The sequence below is a fragment of the Fringilla coelebs genome, assembly GCF_963513975.1.
Source record: "Fringilla coelebs genome assembly, chromosome: 4".
In the NCBI taxonomy this organism is placed as follows: Eukaryota; Metazoa; Chordata; class Aves; order Passeriformes; family Fringillidae; genus Fringilla; species Fringilla coelebs.
Window position 1 is genome coordinate 37,893,762 of NC_140032.1, and position 19,806 is coordinate 37,913,567.

General features: G+C 36.5%; 1 protein-coding gene across 9 annotated transcripts in view; it reads left to right on the forward strand.

The window, feature by feature from the left end:
• NEK1 (NIMA related kinase 1) overlaps positions 1-19,806 on the forward strand; it is a 44,280-nt gene that overhangs the window by 13,101 nt on the left and 11,373 nt on the right. For 3 of the 9 annotated variants that reach the window (XM_084204555.1, XM_084204557.1, XM_084204556.1), the window contains exons 11-24: positions 1,040-1,197; positions 3,453-3,512; positions 3,653-3,700; positions 3,801-3,872; positions 6,861-7,042; positions 7,125-7,256; positions 10,574-10,676; positions 14,291-14,374; positions 14,906-14,989; positions 15,483-15,575; positions 16,604-16,699; positions 17,186-17,359; positions 18,827-18,895; positions 18,977-19,208. In XM_084204555.1, coding sequence (XP_084060681.1) covers positions 1,040-1,197; positions 3,453-3,512; positions 3,653-3,700; positions 3,801-3,872; positions 6,861-7,042; positions 7,125-7,256; positions 10,574-10,676; positions 14,291-14,374; positions 14,906-14,989; positions 15,483-15,575; positions 16,604-16,699; positions 17,186-17,359; positions 18,827-18,895; positions 18,977-19,208 — 1,587 coding nt within the window. The remainder of the gene's footprint in view (positions 1-1,039; positions 1,198-3,452; positions 3,513-3,652; positions 3,701-3,800; positions 3,873-6,860; positions 7,043-7,124; positions 7,257-10,573; positions 10,677-14,290; positions 14,375-14,905; positions 14,990-15,482; positions 15,576-16,603; positions 16,700-17,185; positions 17,360-18,826; positions 18,896-18,976; positions 19,209-19,806) is intronic. The other 6 variants (XM_084204558.1, XM_084204559.1, XM_084204563.1 and 3 more) reach the window with 5 other exon arrangements.

Below are 19,806 nucleotides of genomic sequence, written 5' to 3' on the forward strand. Positions count from 1 at the left end.
TGTGGTAAGAGAGCCCTGCTAACCCAGAATCAAACCCACAATACTGGTGTATGTTCAGGAACTCTCTGGAGAAAGCAGTATCCCTGAAGGCCATTGAAGATCTTCTAGAACTCATCTTCTGGTGACATTAGCATTACAGGTTTCAGTTCAGTGTTGGTAGTGGAGAAGGGCCTGTCTCTCCATTCCATTAGGAAGCCTCTTCCCTGTGTACATGAGCACTGTGCAGTTAAGCAAGGCAGCTGAATGAAGTGTCAGTAATCCAGTTTGAAGGATTAAGGAATAAAAGCATGGGAATTGTTTTCTTCTATTTCTTGTCAAACATTAAACTTAGACAAGCTAATACATCAGCTTATGTGAATGAAATGGTTTGTTACGGGTTCAGGAGGGTGCCCATGCACACCAAACCTGCAACCCCGCTGTGACTGCAAAGCAAATTTGCATTTATTGTTAGCAGTAGCAAATAATACATACCAACCCCTGGTTCCTGCAAAGCCACTGGGCAGGCAATGGACATGGAGAGCATGGTGCTCATGCAGGTGGGCAGGCAGGCAGTGCACCTTCAGGGCATCCCCTGGATCCACTGTGTGCATCCAGTCCTTGTCACCCCTCCACCCCAGACCCACACCTCAAGGCTTCTCCTCAGGAGTGGAATTTTTCCAGCTACAACGCCTGGCCAGCATGTGAGATGAGGCCACAGGGGCTTGTGACCCCGCCTCCGTGCTAACAACAGCTCCATTGTGCATTGTTCATCTCTCACAGGTTAAGTTCCCACCGATGGACCAGTGCATTGTTTCTCTTTCAAGGGTCAATTTCCCACCAGTTATACAGTAAAGTTTTCCTCATTGTCTTGTGGATGTGCACAAGAGCACACTAAATATGGCAGGGCCTTAGACATGACTTTGGTCCCTGACACACAGCTCATCCGTTTTTCTCTAGTTTTGCTGTTCTAAGACTTTGGGAAAGGGAAATACCATACACTGGCCAGCCTGGGTAGCTCAAAACCAGAGTTTTCTTATTGTGGGGTTTTTCTTCTTTTCAGTTCAAAAACCAGTTCAAGAACCAACACTGACTTCAGTTGCACCAGCTCAGAAAATTACCAAACCTGCTGCAAAATATGGAGTGCCTTTAACTATCAGGAAGTCTTGTGGTGCATCTAAAAAGCCTAATGAGAAGAAGCCATTGACTAAAATTAGACAGGTAAGAAGCTAAGTTACTTAAATTGAGCTGTTTTGTTCATACCTTATTTAAATACTATGTCTTCTTCAAAATGTCATGGTATGTGGACATGCCTCATGCACCTGCAGAGAAAGTAGAACTAGTAGTTTAAATGCTTGGCTTGCTTCATTATTGATTGTTTAGTTGGTTTTAATATAACTTTTGTAAATTCCTACTTTAGGCTTGGGTTTTAATTCCAAGGCTAAATTACATTGTGTGTTTTCATTTGCTTTGTTGGTTGATTAACCACTCTTAGAAATACTGGAAGCCTGTCAGGTATACCAAGATCATTGACACTGAATAGGAGCCTTTGCATCTTTTTTCTTTGCTCCAAAATAATTTCAAACTTAAAAAAAAAATAGGCAAACTTTTTCTAGCCATTTTAGTGTTATTAGGCAGAGAAACTGTGTAATTGAAAGAGAAGTTTCCCAGAGATAAAGTTTCCTTTCTTTTCTTTCTCATTCTCTTGTATACTGTCATAGAGTACTTCTGATCTTTCTTCCTATTGTCTTCTTTGTATTCCTGATTACATAAAACTTGCATTCTCTCTCTTTATTCCATTAATTACTGCGTGGTCAGGAGTTGTTTTTGTTACAGCTAGTTTTGAGCTATATGCACATGCCAGACAACTAGCAACAAAGAGGCTTCAACAAGAGAACTAGTTGAGATTTTCTTCTGAATAAGTAACATGGTTGTTGTTGTTGTGGGGTTTGTTTTGGTTTGGTGTTTTTTTTTTCCTTCTCCCATGGCACTCCAGGGCAAATGGCACTAAGACCTCTATCCATCTGCGGAAGTTGTTGGCAGATAGAAAATATCCTGGAGATACAAATTATCTGTGAAGTTCAACAGTTAGCAGAGGTTTAGAGAAAAGCTCATTGATCACACAAGCCTTGTTGGCTCTTGAAACACAGTTTGAAAAAGCAGGAAAGGGAGAGTGCAGACTTCTTGGGTGTCTTTATGAAATCACGAGGTTTATGTGTTTTAAGGCTTGGTTGCAAAGCCATCTATGGGTCTTTGTCATGGGTTTCACCAGCCAACACTTACCTAACTTGCCCTAAGACTTAATGTGGCAGGGGAGAGACTGAGGAAATATCCTCTTCCCACATGGAAGTCAGTAATGCTGCTATTTTAGGGCAGTCTTTGTGAATTGTACCTAGTGATAAGATGTGGGAGAGAAACAATGGCTACAACTTAATATAAATTTTCTCCTCTGAGTCTGAGCTTGCAGCTCTTAGCTGGCTTTTCAGAGAAGCATGTAACAACTGTCTCCTTTATTTAGTAATATTACATGAACATTATATTATTACAAGTCTCCAAAGGTTTCCAACTTCTGCAATAATTGATTTTAAATTACCCATTTGACAGGATTGCATGTTGTCAAAAGAAGATACTGTGAAGCTCTGTGTGTTCTAGTATGGTCAGAAAAAAAAATCTTTAACAGTAATGATGGCTTTTTTGAGGAGATTAAATAGCACATTTTGTTAACCATAGCTGCTTCTTTAGCTGGTATTCAGTGGTGACTGTGTTGTCATAGGTAACAAGAACCTTAGTTAGAGTTGGAACCAAGTGAAGTACCAAGCAAAAGAGCCCTAGGATAACCTTTCAAATAAGAGAATCTTGATATCTAGGCCCCCTCAAAGAGTTTTTATAAAGAAAAGATTGTAATGAAGAGTGGTACTGCCAAAGAAGAAAAATTAAGACAAAACAGATTTAAAAATCACTGCCTTCAGCTTTTGAAGAACTTTTAGTACAGGATGAACAAGTACTCCTATATCCTAGCAGTCTTTTTCACTTCAAACTTCCTGAATAATCAAGTATTTTAAACCCATTCAGCACACACTCAGTTGTGACTTAAAGATTATGTTTTCTAATAGAATTTTTCTCTCATTCTGGCATCATGCTGTCTTAATTTGAAGTTTCACCTTTCATGCAGGCATTTCTAACCCCATTGATGAAAATTACTTCAGTAAAAAAAAAGGAAGAAAAGAAAACGTTTGAGTTATCCTGAAATCATCTTTTTTCAAACTGAGCAAAAGCCAAGTCTGCAGCAAGAATGACAACATACAACCTTCAAACTTTTCCTCCTCATCTTTTTTCCCAAACATTATAAAGCAATGATTTCTTTTTTTTAATCTTCATGGACATACACCAGCAATTGAATCAGTAACCCATCTTGACAGAGACTTGACAGAGTAATGGCTCAGTAATAAATACCAAATTATATGCTTATTTTTCAGGAACCTTCAAAAAAGAAAAGGTTAGAATTGCCTGAAAAAGAAAAACGCCAGAGAGAGCAGGTAGACAAGAGTCTTCAGATTTTTCTTTATTCCCCCATAAAAATTTTAATGGCATACCTTGTGGTGTAGTGTGTTGTATAAGAATATGCAGTAGTTTGATTTCCCAGTTCCTTAACATGTTTAATCCTTACACATTGCAGATCAGTTTACCGAAGGCAGATGAAATGAGAAGATTGGAAAAAGAAAGGGTAAAATATGTTTAAAATGTGTTAAGAGTGAAGTTCTGAAGTTCAATTTTTACTTAGTGGTTCCCTGAATTTTGTTTTCCTGTATTGTTTTCTCCTTCAGATGGAACGAATAAACAGAGCCAGGGAACAAGGATGGAGGAATGTGCTTGGTTCAGGTGGAAGTGGTGTTAAGGTTGGCAGCAGATGCAGAAATGTGGTGCAGTGTGTTCCTCCCACCTTTGATTGTATGAAATGGTCTTCTCTTTTCAGAAGGATTTGCTCTTTCTACAAGACTCAACTCTTGAGGCTGTCCATTATTAATCTGTGGATAATTTGAGATAGACTATAACAGCTTCCCCCTGGCCTTTTGGAGATTATGTGCAATTTTCATTTTTAATGTTTCTAAATTTCTGAATCACTTATCTTTCTGCTAGTTATGGCTTTCATGCACCACTTTCTTATTTCCACACCTGCTTTTGCTACTTTTCCTGTGCTGAGTGTATGCATGAGCAGCTTCTTTCACATTCAAGTTTGTTCTTGAATTTTTTTGTTCCCAGGTTTTCACTTTAAAGTAATGGACCTCTTTCCCAGTATTAAACACTTGTTTCTAAACATTCCTTGTTATTTAGCAACGTAAGTGTTTCTATATATCAATAAGATGTTCAGGAGAGGGGTAAAAATTTCTGAGTAAATCTAATTCATTTTTAATGCAGTGTGCTGTTTAGCCATTCACTTTGTATGTAATTTAGTCTGATTCCCGTGACTGTTTCCTTTTCCCTATTTGTGCATGTCATAGTTTTGTGGAAACATAACTGTTCTGGAAAGTAGTCTCATCAGGTCAGTTGATTATAAGGGTCTGGGTACTTTCATCAGACAGAGCCAGTGTAGGAATTTAAGTAGTACTATGGTAAGTCTATCTGATAATAGAAAGTGGATTGAAACACAGGGATTTGTTGTGGTGGTAGTGAGTCTTATGAAGATACTGGGCATAAACATGTTCAGTAGGGTTTTTATAAGCAAGCTTTGACTGAGCAATAAAGTCAAAATAGAGAGAGGTTTTATTACTATTCTTTGTACAAAAATGAGGAATACACAAACACCAACCAGGTTTCAATAGCTGCTTATTAAATTTTTCCTTTCAAAATAGGTATAATCTTTGGATGTGGGCCACACATCATACAAGTAAAGCTTAAATATAAATGCAAACTTAAGCATACCAGAGTTTAAGAACTACAAAGTGCTGATTTAATGAAAGAAAAATGGAAAGAATGTAATTTGCATCCTATGTTGTCCTCATCTCCTTCAAGATCAAACGGGCAGGCATCACTACAAGCTCCCATACAACATGGTATGCGTGCATTCTCACGTTTGGATGAGAGCTGCGTGTGTTCCTGAACACAGCGTTTCTGATTAATTCAGAGTTTTACTGTGAACCTGTGAGCTGTTCTGTTGCAGCTCCAGCTGCATTGTTAGCTGAATTCTCAGTTATCTAGCGAAACTGAGGCCAGTGAGTGTGTCTGTTTTCACCACGTGTCACTGACGTAAAACATCATGGTAGGTGGAAAAATCATTGAGGTGTCTTCTTCAAATTGGATATCATACTGCAGGCTGCTATCATAATTTACCGTAATTTCAGCTTTCCATATACTGTTATAATGATCTTGACTTAATTATCTTTTTCCTTTTTCCAGCATGAAAGCAGTATATCCAGCAGCTCCCTGACAGTGCTGTTGAATAGCATTTTTCAAGCTTTCCAATAACAGAAGCCATACAGCCTCTTACAAAGGCACAACAGTCATGCACTGCATGATTCTGTCCCATTTTCTTTTCAGTCTGATTGCTGGCGCCTGTTTCTGAGGAAAAGTAGAGAAAGACGTAGCAAGTGTTTGGATTTGGGTTTGTGGTTCTAGCAGGAGCTGTAACTGTTCTCTAGACTGTTGATGAGCATCTGCTCCATAGCATTTGCCTGAAGAATGATGATCATTCTCTAGTATTTCCTTAGATTTTGGAAACTGAACTCTAATAATGATACGTGAAACCTTGAGTGGTGTCTAAAGTTAAGACTTTTCCCTCTATTTGTAGAAATCTTAGTCTTGTATAGTTATTTTCATTCAGACCAACGCTCTACCTGCATATTTGTTTGAATGCCTAGATAAATCCTTGATTTGGTACTCTGATCTGGATTATGGGGAGCCATTGAGAGCACTGAACAACTGAAACTCAGAATGTGAGATAAATTCCATTGTCAAATATAGAGTCTTCAAGAACTTCTAAACAGGGAGTCTTAAGCCTGTCACATCTGTACTCACATGTCTGAATTTATATTAAATACTTAAGTCCACTCTGGAAGGTAGATTGACACTGTTGTTGAAACAAAAAATTCTATAGATTACTACCATAGGCTATTTGACTGCTTACCCCAGGCATAAAGGAAACATTTTTATGCATGTGCTGACAACCTTAACCTTGTTTTGCCAGTTTCACATTTTCTGCATCCATCCTTGGCTATTACTGTACACAGCTGCTTGAAACATTATTGTTTTCATTATTTTCACTTAAATTCTACAGGAATTCTAATGCTTTGAGAATGACAGGTATAATTGACAAAACAGTGCCTTGTGGTAGGTGTTTCCCTGGTCTGAGTTTTAGTAGAGAAACATCTCAAGTCTAGTGATGGAAATAAAGTGATAGGCTGGGTGGCAATGGGGGTTCTCAGATAAATCTGCACATAGTGCCATTCAGCAAACTTAAAACTGTGCTCAACTGTTTCCAGCTTCATGAAAAAAATGTGTGTTTGGCTGTAAGTCACTCATCACTACTTCAGTTGGAATTGTATCACTTTTTTTGAAAAGTGATTCTGGCCGTGTTGTATTATCTATCTCTGTTTACACTTCAGTGGAGTCAGTGACTTCCAAAATGTGTGAGAGGTGGCTCATGTATAACTGGACTATTTTTAAAGGAAGATAAAATGGTGTTTTATTCTGGACTGCTAATCAAAAAAAAAAAAATTATTTTATCTGTCTTGTAATTCGATAAAATAGGAGCATGACAGGGATAAAACTAGGACCAATTTAGTATTGTTGCAGAATATGTTATTATTATTTTGCTGAAGAGGTAAAACTTGGAAGAGCCTATTAAATACAGTATTTGTGATTTCCACCCTACCCCTTTTGGTTTCCAGGCACCATATTATGTCGGTGGAGGTGGTGTTGGTCCTTTTCCTGTGTCTTCCAGAGGACGCTATGAACACTATCATGCTATTTTTGACCAGATGCAACAGCAAAAGGAAAACGTCTTCAGAATAGCTGAAGAGAGGGAAGCCAAGTTGAGAGCGAAACTACAAGACCGAGGAGTTGTTGAAAGGTATGTCTACCTTCCATTAGAAGCTACATGTGTTCTGCTTTAGATGAAAGTAATGAAAGTTACTGTGCGTATTTATCTACAGAGGAATTCCACCTGGAACACGTCCAGGAGTTCCTAAGGGACCTGCAGGTCATCACCATTTACCCGATGTTGGTGCAGTTAGGAAAAAAATGAAAAGATTGAAGGAGGTGTCTAAACAAGCCAATGCAAACAGGTTGGACTATGATAATCTGTGAATCTGTCCCTACATGTTAGATTCTTGTTCTGTGTCTGGTTTCATTAAGTAGTTGAGCATGTCTTAAAATCACTTCTATTCATTGGTATTGTGCTGTCTGTTTGTGTGTTAGACCCTCACAGACCACAATTCTTTTAGAGCCAATGGAGATCTTGGCTTCCAATAATGGAAAAAATAGTTTACTAAGCAAATGTACCTAAAGTAGATTTCAGACAAAATTGTTGGCTTAATGTAGTGTCAGATAACACCATAAGCCTCCTCCTTTGCTTTGTTCATCGTTCAACTTTTTGTGTTACCTGACAAGATTCTTCTTTCTCCCATCATCTTATTCTTCCTGCTTTCTCAGCACCTAAGTGTTTGTAGTATTGCAAAGCATCTGGAGTGATTGTTGGCTCCTGCTTATTGATCAGTGGAAAACTTCTAGGAGCTTTCTTCATTGCGATGTGAATGCCAGGTGTTGTAATGGTGTGCAACCTCTAATTTGGTATTCAAATAATTAATTAGAAGACCTAAGTCTAATTGCTGTAAATAGGGTATTTTTATATATAAAAAGATTGTAAGCAAGTACTGATTTTCTTTTTAATGTTTTTGCTCTTTCAAATAGCTTCTTCAAAAATTATTTGCTCTCCTTTAGATCTCGTAATATTTCCCAAGGAGCTCTGTTTGCAGCTGTGACTAGGAAATGGGAAAATACCATTTTCCTGGAAGTTTAGTACTGTGAACATTACTAACGAACTTTCCTAGAGGCACAAATTTTCTCCTTCATTATTTGAACTTCTGCAGAGCCAGTCATCTGTTCCATGGAGGAAGAAACATATGAAGTTAATCTGAGAAAAAGAAAGTGGCCAAAGAAACAATTTATTCTTGTAAACTAAATTAATTCAATTTTATGTTCTAATATAATATGTATTTGCAATTATAGATTTTTTTACTATTTTAAAATTTGCAATAATACATCATGCTTAACATTAATATTACAGTTCTGAAAGCTCTGAGGTATATTTTGTAATCCTTATAGTAGGTTGGACTGTTGTGAGATAATTAAAATTCTACCTGGTACAACCTAGTACTGGAAAGTATCTTTTGCCAGCTGTAGTTAAATGTATTTCCTCCTCTGTTTATTCTCAGTGCTTTGCACAAAGCGCGCAATCCCCAACTCTTGCCTAGATTAGGAGGCAATTTGACTCGTACATTTGAAAATATTAGATTACATTGGTCTGTACCTGGATAAACTGTTTTAGATGTTTTAAAATGGAGAGAAACTATAGCAGAGTGCTGCAAATTATAAATAACATAGAGACTGGGAAGAGAAACCAATTCAGCATTTCTCAAATACATGAATTCAGAAGCACTCAATAAAAACACTGTCCAGAAGTTTCAAAATAGGTAGAAATTTGGTTTTTTTTCTCTTTATAGACTGGATTACTGTTAGCTGTAAATTAAGGTGCTGTTTCTTAGCATCTTAAAATGTGTAAAGAATTTGTATGTTACCTAGAAGGAATTTTATTATCAAAGTCAGCCTAGTTGTATTTCCATCCTGGACTTAATTCTTCCAGCTGAAGGGAAGTGATCATGATGTTTCGCTCAAAGAAAGAATTTAAATAACAAGAACTTTGTTAAAGATAGTCAATTTAGGGCATATATTGAAGAAGCTGAGAAATCTTCAAGTTGAAGTCTTTCATTGTACTTCCACTACTGTAAAGCTAAATATATTCACTGTCAACAACTTTGAAAGATTATCTCAGGCAGAAGTGCAGCCCAGAAGAAATCTAGTTGAAATGTTTTAGGAAAATGAGTCACTCACCTTTAGAGTAAGAAAAAAATTTTTATAAAATTTTGAGATAAGATGTTCCTGTGAATTTGGTTTGAGACCAATAGGACTGTCTTGGTTTGGGTTTTTTTGGAAAGACCTCTCCTCCAACACTGTAAGGTTCGTGATGTGTGACAGACTTCAGCTGTGTGACAGGCCTTTGCACAGATTTCAATATCCACCAATTGAGTTCATATGTAGCTAAAAGGTAGAGTAAAAATCTTTTAGTGAGTTAGGTATGTGTACAAAGATTGGCAAGTGTTTGTTTCTTTACCAGTAACACCTGTGTGGATTGTCTTGGCTTTTCAGAGCAGCGTTTGTTTTATTGTATCAAAGTGGTTTTATCTCTGTCTTCCTTTTAACGAATTGTAGCATGTGGAAAAAAATTCATTTCCTTTTTGATTGGGGGGTGAAGGGTCAAAATGATAAAATGGGGGTATTTTAATTAGTGTGCTAATTAATTATGAATTACTAGAGCTTCCTGTATTGCAAAATGATTCTTTCTTTAACTGCCTATGTCTAATGGGTTATTGCTATCAGCACGTTCCAGTTTCTTCCTGACTGTTGCCAAACCCACAGTCATCCTCAGTTAAAGGAGGCTCAGGGAACCTTGGAAAGGCCTCATCATTCCATCATTTGTAGAATATCTTAAACCATTTCTCAGTGTTTTGGTTTTATTTTAGTACTAAACTTCTCTGGGTTTACTTCTGATGAATTTGTCAGAATCTGGTTCCTCTATGATGTTATAAATGTACTCGTAGAGTTGCAGGATGCTCACTTATGGTGAACTAAGTGTAGCCTTCTTGTCTTCCCAAGCAGGTCCCTGACCTGGGGTGAAACTTGTCAAAAAACAATCATCTTGTTATGGCTAATTCTAGGGTAGGAAAATTCCTTCATGGACCCTTTGAAAACAAACAAAAAAATCCCCCAGGATTCTCTAAAAGGAATTGCCAGAACACTCTGAGAATAGTAGCACTGTAGTAATTCCTTAAGTAGTAGAAGCTCTTACTGCAAACGTAGGACAGTCTTGAAAGGCTGTCACAGTATTGACCTTACTGATTGGCTTGTGGGATGAGTTCTTGCTCATCTCTGAAGAGAAATCTTGAAGGAATCTTCTTTTTCACAAATTATAACAGTACTGAAACAAGCTGAGACACTTCCAGAAACAGTCATACCAAGATTGTGTTTTGACATTCATTTTTCTTTCAATGACAAGGATCTGGAAGGACAACAATACAGTGGTGTGGATTTATTTTTTTAATAGTTTTTCTCACTTATACTACACCTATTTTCCTTCATTTTGTGCAAGTGTGACTTGTATTTTGGCTGATGAAAGGCATTTTTTTAAGATGTCTTACTCATATAAAGTCGCTTTTATTCCTGTGTGTTCTAGTTAGAATAAGTGCGAGGGGGAAGACAGTGGGAGTGGTGGTGTTTAAGTGTCACATTTCAGAGACTTTTATCTTGCTGTGTTGAAATTACTCAGGCAAAAAGGATGGATAGCTGCAGATAGAGCAAAGCAAGTTGAAGAATTCTGGCAACGAAAGAGAGAAGCCATGGAAAACAAAGCTCGAGCTCAGGGACACATGGTATGAAATCTGGTCTTCCTGTGTGTATTACTGTTTCAGCATGCTTTGTGAGTCTTTGGAGTAGCAGCATAAATGAAATGCTGACTAAATATTTTCCTTAAGTGTTGAAAAAACCAGAGAGAATGGGAGATAAGTTTTCTGCATTTTGTTGCTAATTTTAATAAAACATAACATAATCGTGTAGTACATTTCTCATTACTTCAAGCTTACTAACAAATTATCTTTGTTTGCATGTGTCTAACTTGCTATTGTCAATTTTGGAAGATTAATTTATATTCTTTTTCTGTTTATACTTTGGAGTCTTGGTTAAAATTAAACTTCATGTCATACAGTAGCTTGAACCGAAAATGAAGTTTGATTAAACTGATACAGCTAATGATCAGACATAGTGGTGCATGCTAGGGAAACACATTCTGCTTATTGGAAAGGTATTATAAATTCATCCATATCAGTCAATGTTGAATCTTAGAAAACCTTTACTCTTTAGAAATTAAGTACAAGATAGTGTCATAAAATGTTCTTTATAGTTCTAAATTCAATATTCCTTTAGGAAGTTTGTTTAAAACACATATTGGAAATGACTATGGGTTTTGATAACGCGGAAGGTTTTACTTCTTTTGTGCTTTTCTACACTATTCCTATGCAATTCAGTGACAATATCTTTGTCAGCTGCTGAAATTGAACTGACTGTGCTGGAGTAGCAGTGAGATAAGACTGCCTGCAGATTTACAGCATCACCTCATGAGTTATACCTGATAATCAGATTATGATTTAAAGCCAGGTTTTAATGTCAGGGATTATTTCACTTACAGTGAGCAATTTTTATGTGCTTTGATTCACTGCCTTCATGGTGAAGTATCCTTAGATTAGTATATATGTTGTAAAATGAGTCTCTCTAAAACTATGGTTCTGTTTTTTAAAACCTTCAAGACCTGTAAATAATTTTGAAAAAAATGAGCAATTCTTGTCACTACCTATTCTTGGGCAAGTCGTTGTTAGTACCAGTCCTTCTTGGAAAGTTGTTAGCAGTACCAGTACTGCTTCCATTTTGTTCTTTATTTTGTTGGCATTAATATGAATTTATGACATCAGTTAATTTAAGATACCAAACTATTCATGTTAGTTTTTCAGTTTTCTCTAATGTGTTCAATGAGCCTAAATGTTTTAATCTCAGATGGTTCCCATAATAAAACAGGGAGGTTACTGAACAGTTAAAAAAGTAACTTTCAGATGTTTAAGACTTATAACTTGAAGCCAGAGTACCAAGTCCATTTCTGGATTTGTCTTTGAAAGTGGAAATTATCAGCAGCTTCCTTCTATTTGTGCAGGAAAATAATTTGACTAGCTGGCAGTTGTTCTCATATAGGGATGGGACTGTTGTTTGGACACTGTTGATCTGAAAGGAGAAATCATCAGCTAATAGCCTTTTGTCTGATGACTGGCACTAATTTACCCAGCTTCTATAAGTATAATTGCTGTCAATTTTAATTTTCAGCTGACAGTCTAAATTTGACTCAGTAGTTGAGTCAATAGTACTTACAGACATCTGTTTCTTAAGACAGCTGCTGACCTAATTTGCTACTCCACTGTAGCGGTGTGGCATTGCAAAACATGAGTCCTGGTCTTCAAAAATTTAATGTAGCAGATGGGTAAAATTAACAATCTACAAAGAAAATCAGTTCTCAAAAATCTTGCTTCTAGTTTCTTTCTTAAGAGCAGTGATATAAATCACCATCAGTGATGGAAATACCTAAAATAACTTCAATGCTAGAACCGAGAACAAGGAAGTTCCTTCAAAAGTGCCAGTAAGCTTTTCTAAAGCTCAGGAACATGTATTAAAAAGTTAAAAATAAAACTAAATATTTTCTGGAAAGATGAATATGGAAAATATTCTTTTACATTTTGTATTGCTTAATGTTCAAGCTGAAACCAACATTCATGGGGCCCTTATGAATGTATAGTAACTACTCTTCCACAAAATTCCTTTAATTTGTTCTCCGATCCCCTGGTTACTAAACCACTAAAGTGCAGTAGTGTGCTATTTCTTTGAGCTAAGAATTTTTCTTAATCCGAGAGATTATTTAACCAGAATATTTGGATTCAGTCAATAGCCTCACTGGAATATTTACTTACTGATGGTTCTCTACACACAAGCTTGAGAAAGCCAAAGCCCTAGGCATTTTATGAGGCAGAAGGTCTATGTATGTGTGCTTGCTGTCTTTATTGTATGTTGCACTAACAAATCAAGGAATTTTTAACCTTTTCAGAAAAAACATTGTGGTATATCATTAGTAAAATAATTCAAGTATTCTTGATTTTAATCCAAGCAGAAAACATGAAATTAAATGTTTCTTGTACTGTTCTATGTAGAACTTTCTTAAAGGTTGAAATCCTTTTGGTGACAAGTAACAGTGTACATCACATGAACCAAGACTATACACTGCAGGTGTATTAGACATTTAGCACAGCTTGTGTCTTGGTTTGGAAGGACAGGTGCCTGCTAAAGGAGACAGGAGCCTCCCCTGAAATGGAGAATGCAAACCCTCCCCACCCCTCCGAATTGCTATGAATAAGGGGCTCTCAGGCAAAAAATATGGGAGCAGAAAATAACAGTTCTTTAATAGGGAAGGGAAAAAATATAAAATTATAAAATACAACAATGCAATACACTAGAACAACACTGTCAGAGTCAGAACACAACCTGACACCCTGTGGGTCAGGGTGTTGGTAGCAGTCTAGTTGGAAAAGGGGCTGCAGTCCTCCTGGAGTGTCAGGCGTGGTTCTGTTGGAGCAGGGGAGTCCTGTAGGAAAGGAGTGTATTTTTCCTCCGCAGATCCGCAGATCCGTGGAAGTAGAAGCAGCTATTGTTCCTCTGGGTAGTCCAGTGGAGCAAAGGCCGTCTTGGTGTCAGAACCTTGCAGCTTATATCGGCATGGCACTGCTTGGCTCCTCCCTCTGGGCGGAGCATCTCACAATGGGATGCTATAGTTCTTATCAGTCATGTGGTGACATTCAATAGCCCCTTATCAGCAGATGCCCCCTGATCACTCCGGAAGAGAGATAAGGAGTATTGCCCACTTGACACCAGACAACTGCCATACAGATGGCAATAGAATACATATTGCCTTGCAATCTGGAACAGCTTGTTAGGTGTAATGAGCATATTTAAGTGCTTTATTAGATTTTTGAGTCATCATTGTTAAAAAAGCTTAATCTAAGAACGCAAAAAGATTCTACTTTCTATTTTAGGCTTAACTCAGCAATGGCAGAAATCCCAACCCTGTGCCACCATTTTTATATAATGCAGATGTAGAAAACTCATATCCATCACAATTTAGTTTTCTAACCTAAATTTTCTATAATATCAGAAAATCAGAATTGAAGGGAAAAGGCAACTATATTCTTAGAGGTCTTATCTCTCTCTTTGGCTGCTCAGAATTTTTAGTTACTGCTGTCATATGTTTCATCTAAGTGGAAAGGGCTTATTAGTTAACTTCAGAACATCTGCAGATCTTTGATGGGTTTGGTTTCTTATAAGTAAACCGTTATTGGAAAAAGGAGATAATTTTGCTGCCCCAGCCACCTTAAATTTGATACCATTAAATGGCAAACAGGGTACACTGCAAAACCTGGCAGATACCTATGGAGGCAGGTCCATTTCTGCAAGAGGAAGGAAATCCAGAAACAAGGAGGAAGAGGTATGCTTGCTGCATGTTTGCCACTTTGCTCATCACAAAAATAGCACTATTTTGACCTTGACTGTGCCCAGTTTTCCTGCATGATTCCGTCTATGTAACAAAATTAAAGAATTTTCTTAATTTTTAGGAAATAATTTACTGTTAATGTACTAAAGTTTGGGTGTGTTTAATTGGTTTTGTTTTTAAAATAATCAAAATAATTGTTGCTTACATCAATCTTTCTCAGAGAGGTTCTTGAATTTGATACACATAGGTATAGCTATATCCTAATCCTGTTGTGATAAATGCAACCTTTCCTAGCTTTCAGTAATGTAACGTGTAGTTTTAATTAATACTGATAAACATGCATTCCATTTTCCATATTTTAATTACATGAGAATTTTTCTGGAGATTAGTATATGCTGGTGAAGTGATAACAAGAATGTTGGAGGGTGGTTCACCCATTTTATTTTTTTATGGAATCTGATACGTTTTAAGTTAACTGTACTGGAAAGAGTTTCCAAAGAGCTGAAACTTGTTTAATTTCTTTAGGAATATTTGGCAAGACTGAGACAGATCCGGCTACAAAACTTTAATGAACGTCAACAGATTAGAGCAAAACTTCGTGGAGATAAGGTTGGTTTAAAAATAATCTTAAATACTTATGGAAGTTGAGTGTGGGGTGTGTTCTTTTACCCCTGGTGGAAGACTTTGTTTTAGGCAGTTTTATATAGACATATATTTTAGACACTATATATTGTGAAAAAAACCGGAATTCTAGAGCATCAAACCTTTCTTGTATACCTCACCTGCAGAACATGGAGCAGTGATGAGGGGTGGCAGGTGAGAGCCTGGCATTGTAGGCTACTTTCCTTGCAACAAGAGGCACATTACTTTTTTCCTGACTTATTAAAGCTTCACATCTTTTAAAACCAACCCTCCCTGAAAAACCAAACAAATAAAACCCCCACTGATCTCAGAGATGAAGCTCTGTTCAAGTAAACGTTGCATTTAAGCAAGGAGTTAGTGAAACTGACCCATGTTAATCATATAGTCGGTTAAAATAATCTGACTAGGCACTCATATCACTCAGCTTTTAAATACATGAACTGATGATAATTCCATGAAGACTTTCACTTTGCAGAATGAAACTGCCAGTTCTGATGGGCAGGACTCTAGTGAGGAAGCAGAACTGAAACGCAAGAAGATAGAAACGCAGAAGGTAAGTGTAGAGTGGGAGGTGATGGAAGTTACTGTTGTCAAATATGTTTTAATATCTCATGAATTTTCTTAAATTTCATTTTGCTATCAATAGTTTGTTCATGTATCCGCTATGAGGGGAATGAGGGGAGTTCAACTGTATAGAGCTAACAAATGTGTTCAGCTGCTTTATCTTGGTAATTTTAGAACAGGCTGAGACATCCTTGCAAGTCAAGGATTTTCTATATCCCAGTCTTTGAGATTTATCTCTAGGGTAGCTTTAGTCCTAATGGCAATTTGTTATAACTAAAACAGCATTTTGAGACTGAAAGGGTAAGGGAGATGTACCTTAGACAACACCTTTATTTTAATTAACTAATAAAGGAAGGCAAAACTCCTTAAATGGGCTGACATTGGTTATGTATGGATTGAAACTTGAGTTATATAGCCCTGTGATGAATTACATTTAAAACAGATGCATTTCATAGAAATACAGTGTTTAATTAGAACTTTATTCTATGTGGTGGTTTTATATCAATAACTAGTTCACAATACTGTACATAGCAACTATTGCTCTTATCCATTCTATGATGTTCCCCCCACCATCTGCAAAGTACAGTGTAAAAGCAAGCTAACCCCATGCCTAACCTGAAAACTGGAGGTGAAACAGCACATGAAGCTTTTTGTGTATAAGTTGGTAAAATTTAAACATAATATTTAATATTTTTTGATTAATGCATTTGTCTTCAAAGATAATTTTAAGTAGAGTTTCTAATTTTACATTAGTCCATTTAAGATTACTATGTATACTAAAAATACAACCATGCAAATCAAGAACTGCAATTAAATTTTGAGGAGTTGCCATTATTTCAGTATAGATGATCAGTTATTATACGTGTGGTGATTTTGTCAGGGGAGTGCTCCTTTCACAGTCGATACAGTAGTGAGAGCAAGAGAGATGAGTAATCCAAGAATATTCCTTCTTAAAATGTTCCATCAAATAGGCTGCTGATGATTTTAAGTTGATCCTTTTTTGCTTGTTTACTGTAGGCCCAAGCAAATGCTCGTGCAGCAATTCTGAAGGAACAGTTGGAGCGAAAGAGAAAGGAAGCATATGAAAGAGAGAAAAGAGCCTGGGAAGAACATGTAAGAAAATAAACCTGTTACGTGCAGTCAAAGTTTGTAAGACCATATCTTTGTATAAATAAAATCCCGTATTGTGATTTTTCAAGAGAAGTAGTTCTGAAATTGGAGAGAGTATCTTGTGTCAGTCAGAATTCCCTAATTAGAAGCCTAATCTTAGGTATGCTTGCAGGAAGACTTCTGAACATCCTACCTAAGAATCATTAGGATCACCCCAACTATCTTATTAATCATCTGTTAATGACCAAAACTTATTTTATTTTCTTTTACTTGTGTGTGCTATGGAACAAGTTCAACTAGTAATACTATGACTAGAAAAAGCAGGATGTGAAGCTGACAAACTGACATACAGTGGGCAGTTGTCCTTTGTATGAATGTGTGGCATTATTGTCCTTTTGTAAGGATTATGTGAGCCTAATTGATAATACTGTGTTTAATGTGTAAAGTCCTGAAAAAAATTTTTCATTTTTTTTCATTGCATCTATACAGCTGATTGCAAAAGGGGTGAAGAACTCTAATGTGCCTTTTCATGTGGAAGCTACAGAACATAGTCCTATGAATGGACTACAAGAGCCTGGAGCAGCTGTTCCTAAGCCACAACTTCCAGTGAAGCCTGGTGTACCTGTCATCTCCATGACTTCTGCTTTGAAGGAAGTGGGTGTGGTAGGTACTTTTGCAAAGAGGGTAAAATGAATGGAAAGGTAATAAATACTGACTGGAAGGAGAATGTTTAGAGAAAATGTATAGGTTAGCTAGAAAAGAAGATGGTAAGGATATTTGTTGCTTCTAATTAGGGAAATTTTAAAAATATATAAAAAGAAACCAGAGCTTGAAAGCTGTTGAAACACATCTGTATGCTGAAACTGAAATTCATGTTCTGAGCAAAATAGCTTGTGATGAGCCCTGGGTGGCAGCTTCCATTTTGATCAGGGCAGTTATGTTCAGTCAAAGAAGACATCAACTTCCAGCATTTTCATCAGCCCCTTGAAGAGAGGATTTAATGAGTTGGTTACTTGGTGGAAGTGAGCAGATAAATTTTGAAGGATAGGAATATGTTATATTAACAATTGATTGTTTTCAGTGAGCTTGAATGTGCTGAATATTACAGAGAAGACAAAGCTTAAGATTCTTGAGTCTGTTAGTACTGTCTCTTCTTGCTGTCTAAAAGAGTATCCTGATTTCTATTCTGCATGTTATCAGTCCTGATATTGTAAAAACTTACATGTTTACCTCAACAGCTTTATGTTACAATTGTGATACTGAGCAGATGAGTGTAACCTTGTACAATTTGAATTTTTAACACAGTCGATGTTAATTTGAATGCTAGCTTTTGTACACTTGCCTAAGCTCTTTGTACATTTCAGTGTAGTGTGGTGCTTCATATTGTATTCAAGCCTGAAGGCTATAGCTATGGGAATAGAGTGAAACTTAACTAAAGAATATATGTAAAATATAAAATGTTATACACTGAAAGATGTCAGTTGATAGCTGGAAAAATAAATCATATTTTGGACAAATACTTAAATAATATTTTTAATAAAGCATTTCTTTTGCACGTGGACAGTTTGTCGCACAGTAATGCAAGACAGTGACTATAACAGACTAAAAAATAACACACAGAGCAATTTGAATTGGAGAATACAAGCCTTGTACACAGACTGTAAATTCTACATTTTTCCCTTCAGTATGTAGTTTGCTTATTTACAAACCACCAAATTTGTCTCTTTTTCCTGCTGTTTTTTCTTCATAAATTATCCTTGACTCTGTCCTTGCCACTTTTTTGGTTCTCTTGTAGAATAACTCATTTTTAGCATAGGAATTTGGTACTATCTTGCTGTAGAGGTCGGATCTGGCTTTATCTCTACATGTTCCGTCCTCTAAAATCTCATTTGTCTGTTTAAATTGAGTGATTCACTGGCTCATCACTTTTAGATAGTGATTGGTTCAAAGATGGAAGGTGTCCTTGAAATTCTGTCTTTGGGACAGAATAAAACAGAGTAATCAAGCATTTTATTTCAGTCTACCCGCAGTTGTCGTGGGAAAGGTTTTATTATGTCTATTGCTATTCTCAAGATAATTTTTTTCTGACATGTTCTTCTACTTTCTATTTCATGCTTATGGGACTTGAAGGATGAACATGTAATAACTGCTGTCCAGGAGTCTGAGGAGGAATTAAAAAAGCCAGATTTTGCAATACAAGTATGTCAAATTATATAGTGTCATTTAGGTATCCTTTCAAGAAAGGTGCTATTTTAATACATACGTTGGTCCTTCTTTCAGAATAAGCGAGAAATTCTGAGAAGATTAAATCAAAATCTTAAAGCTCAAGAAAATGAGAAAGGAAAAAAGGAGGGTAAAAATACCTCTGAATCAGCTGGATCTGAAGATGGTAAGGAACAACAAGGTGACCAGCCATTTCTGGGAGATCGCAAAAAATGGGAATCTGGGGCATCTGAGTTGGTCGTTCCTCTAGCTCAGCTGTCGATGGAAGATTCTTTCTCTGGAGCAGAGTGTAAGTTTTTGGGTTTTTTTGTCACCATGGTATTAGTAAATCAGTTTGCCATGTGTACTGTGCGTTTTTATAAACCAAGTACTCTTTATTATTATCATATTGTTATCAGTTACATGTGATGCACTTATAAAAAGTGGGTGGTTATGTATTCCCTTCAATAAGGAATAAGGCACAGGCTGAGTAGTTAAACATCCTGTAGGAAATTCAATAAATAATTTCATCATTTCAGCAACAGTTAGCTAATTAAATGAGTGGTTCCTTTCTTCGTATCTTTTAAATAGGCACTAATTTAATGGAAAGAATAAAAAGTATTTAAAATATATGAAAGTTTTTGTATTTAACTTGAGAATCCTGTTGTAATAGCAGTAGTAAAAAAACAACTGAGGGTTTTTCTCGATTTAGATCTATAACTTCTGTTAAGCCTTTCTTAGTTTTCTTTTCTTAAATCAAGATTGTTATTCCAGATTTTCCACTTGTCTTCTCTGGTATTTTGGTTGCAACCTCTTTTTCTTGGTTTCACTATATCTTACTAAAAGTCTGTTTCACGTTGTAGAAAGAAATAATCATGGAGAATGTGACAGACTTGCATCTTTGCATA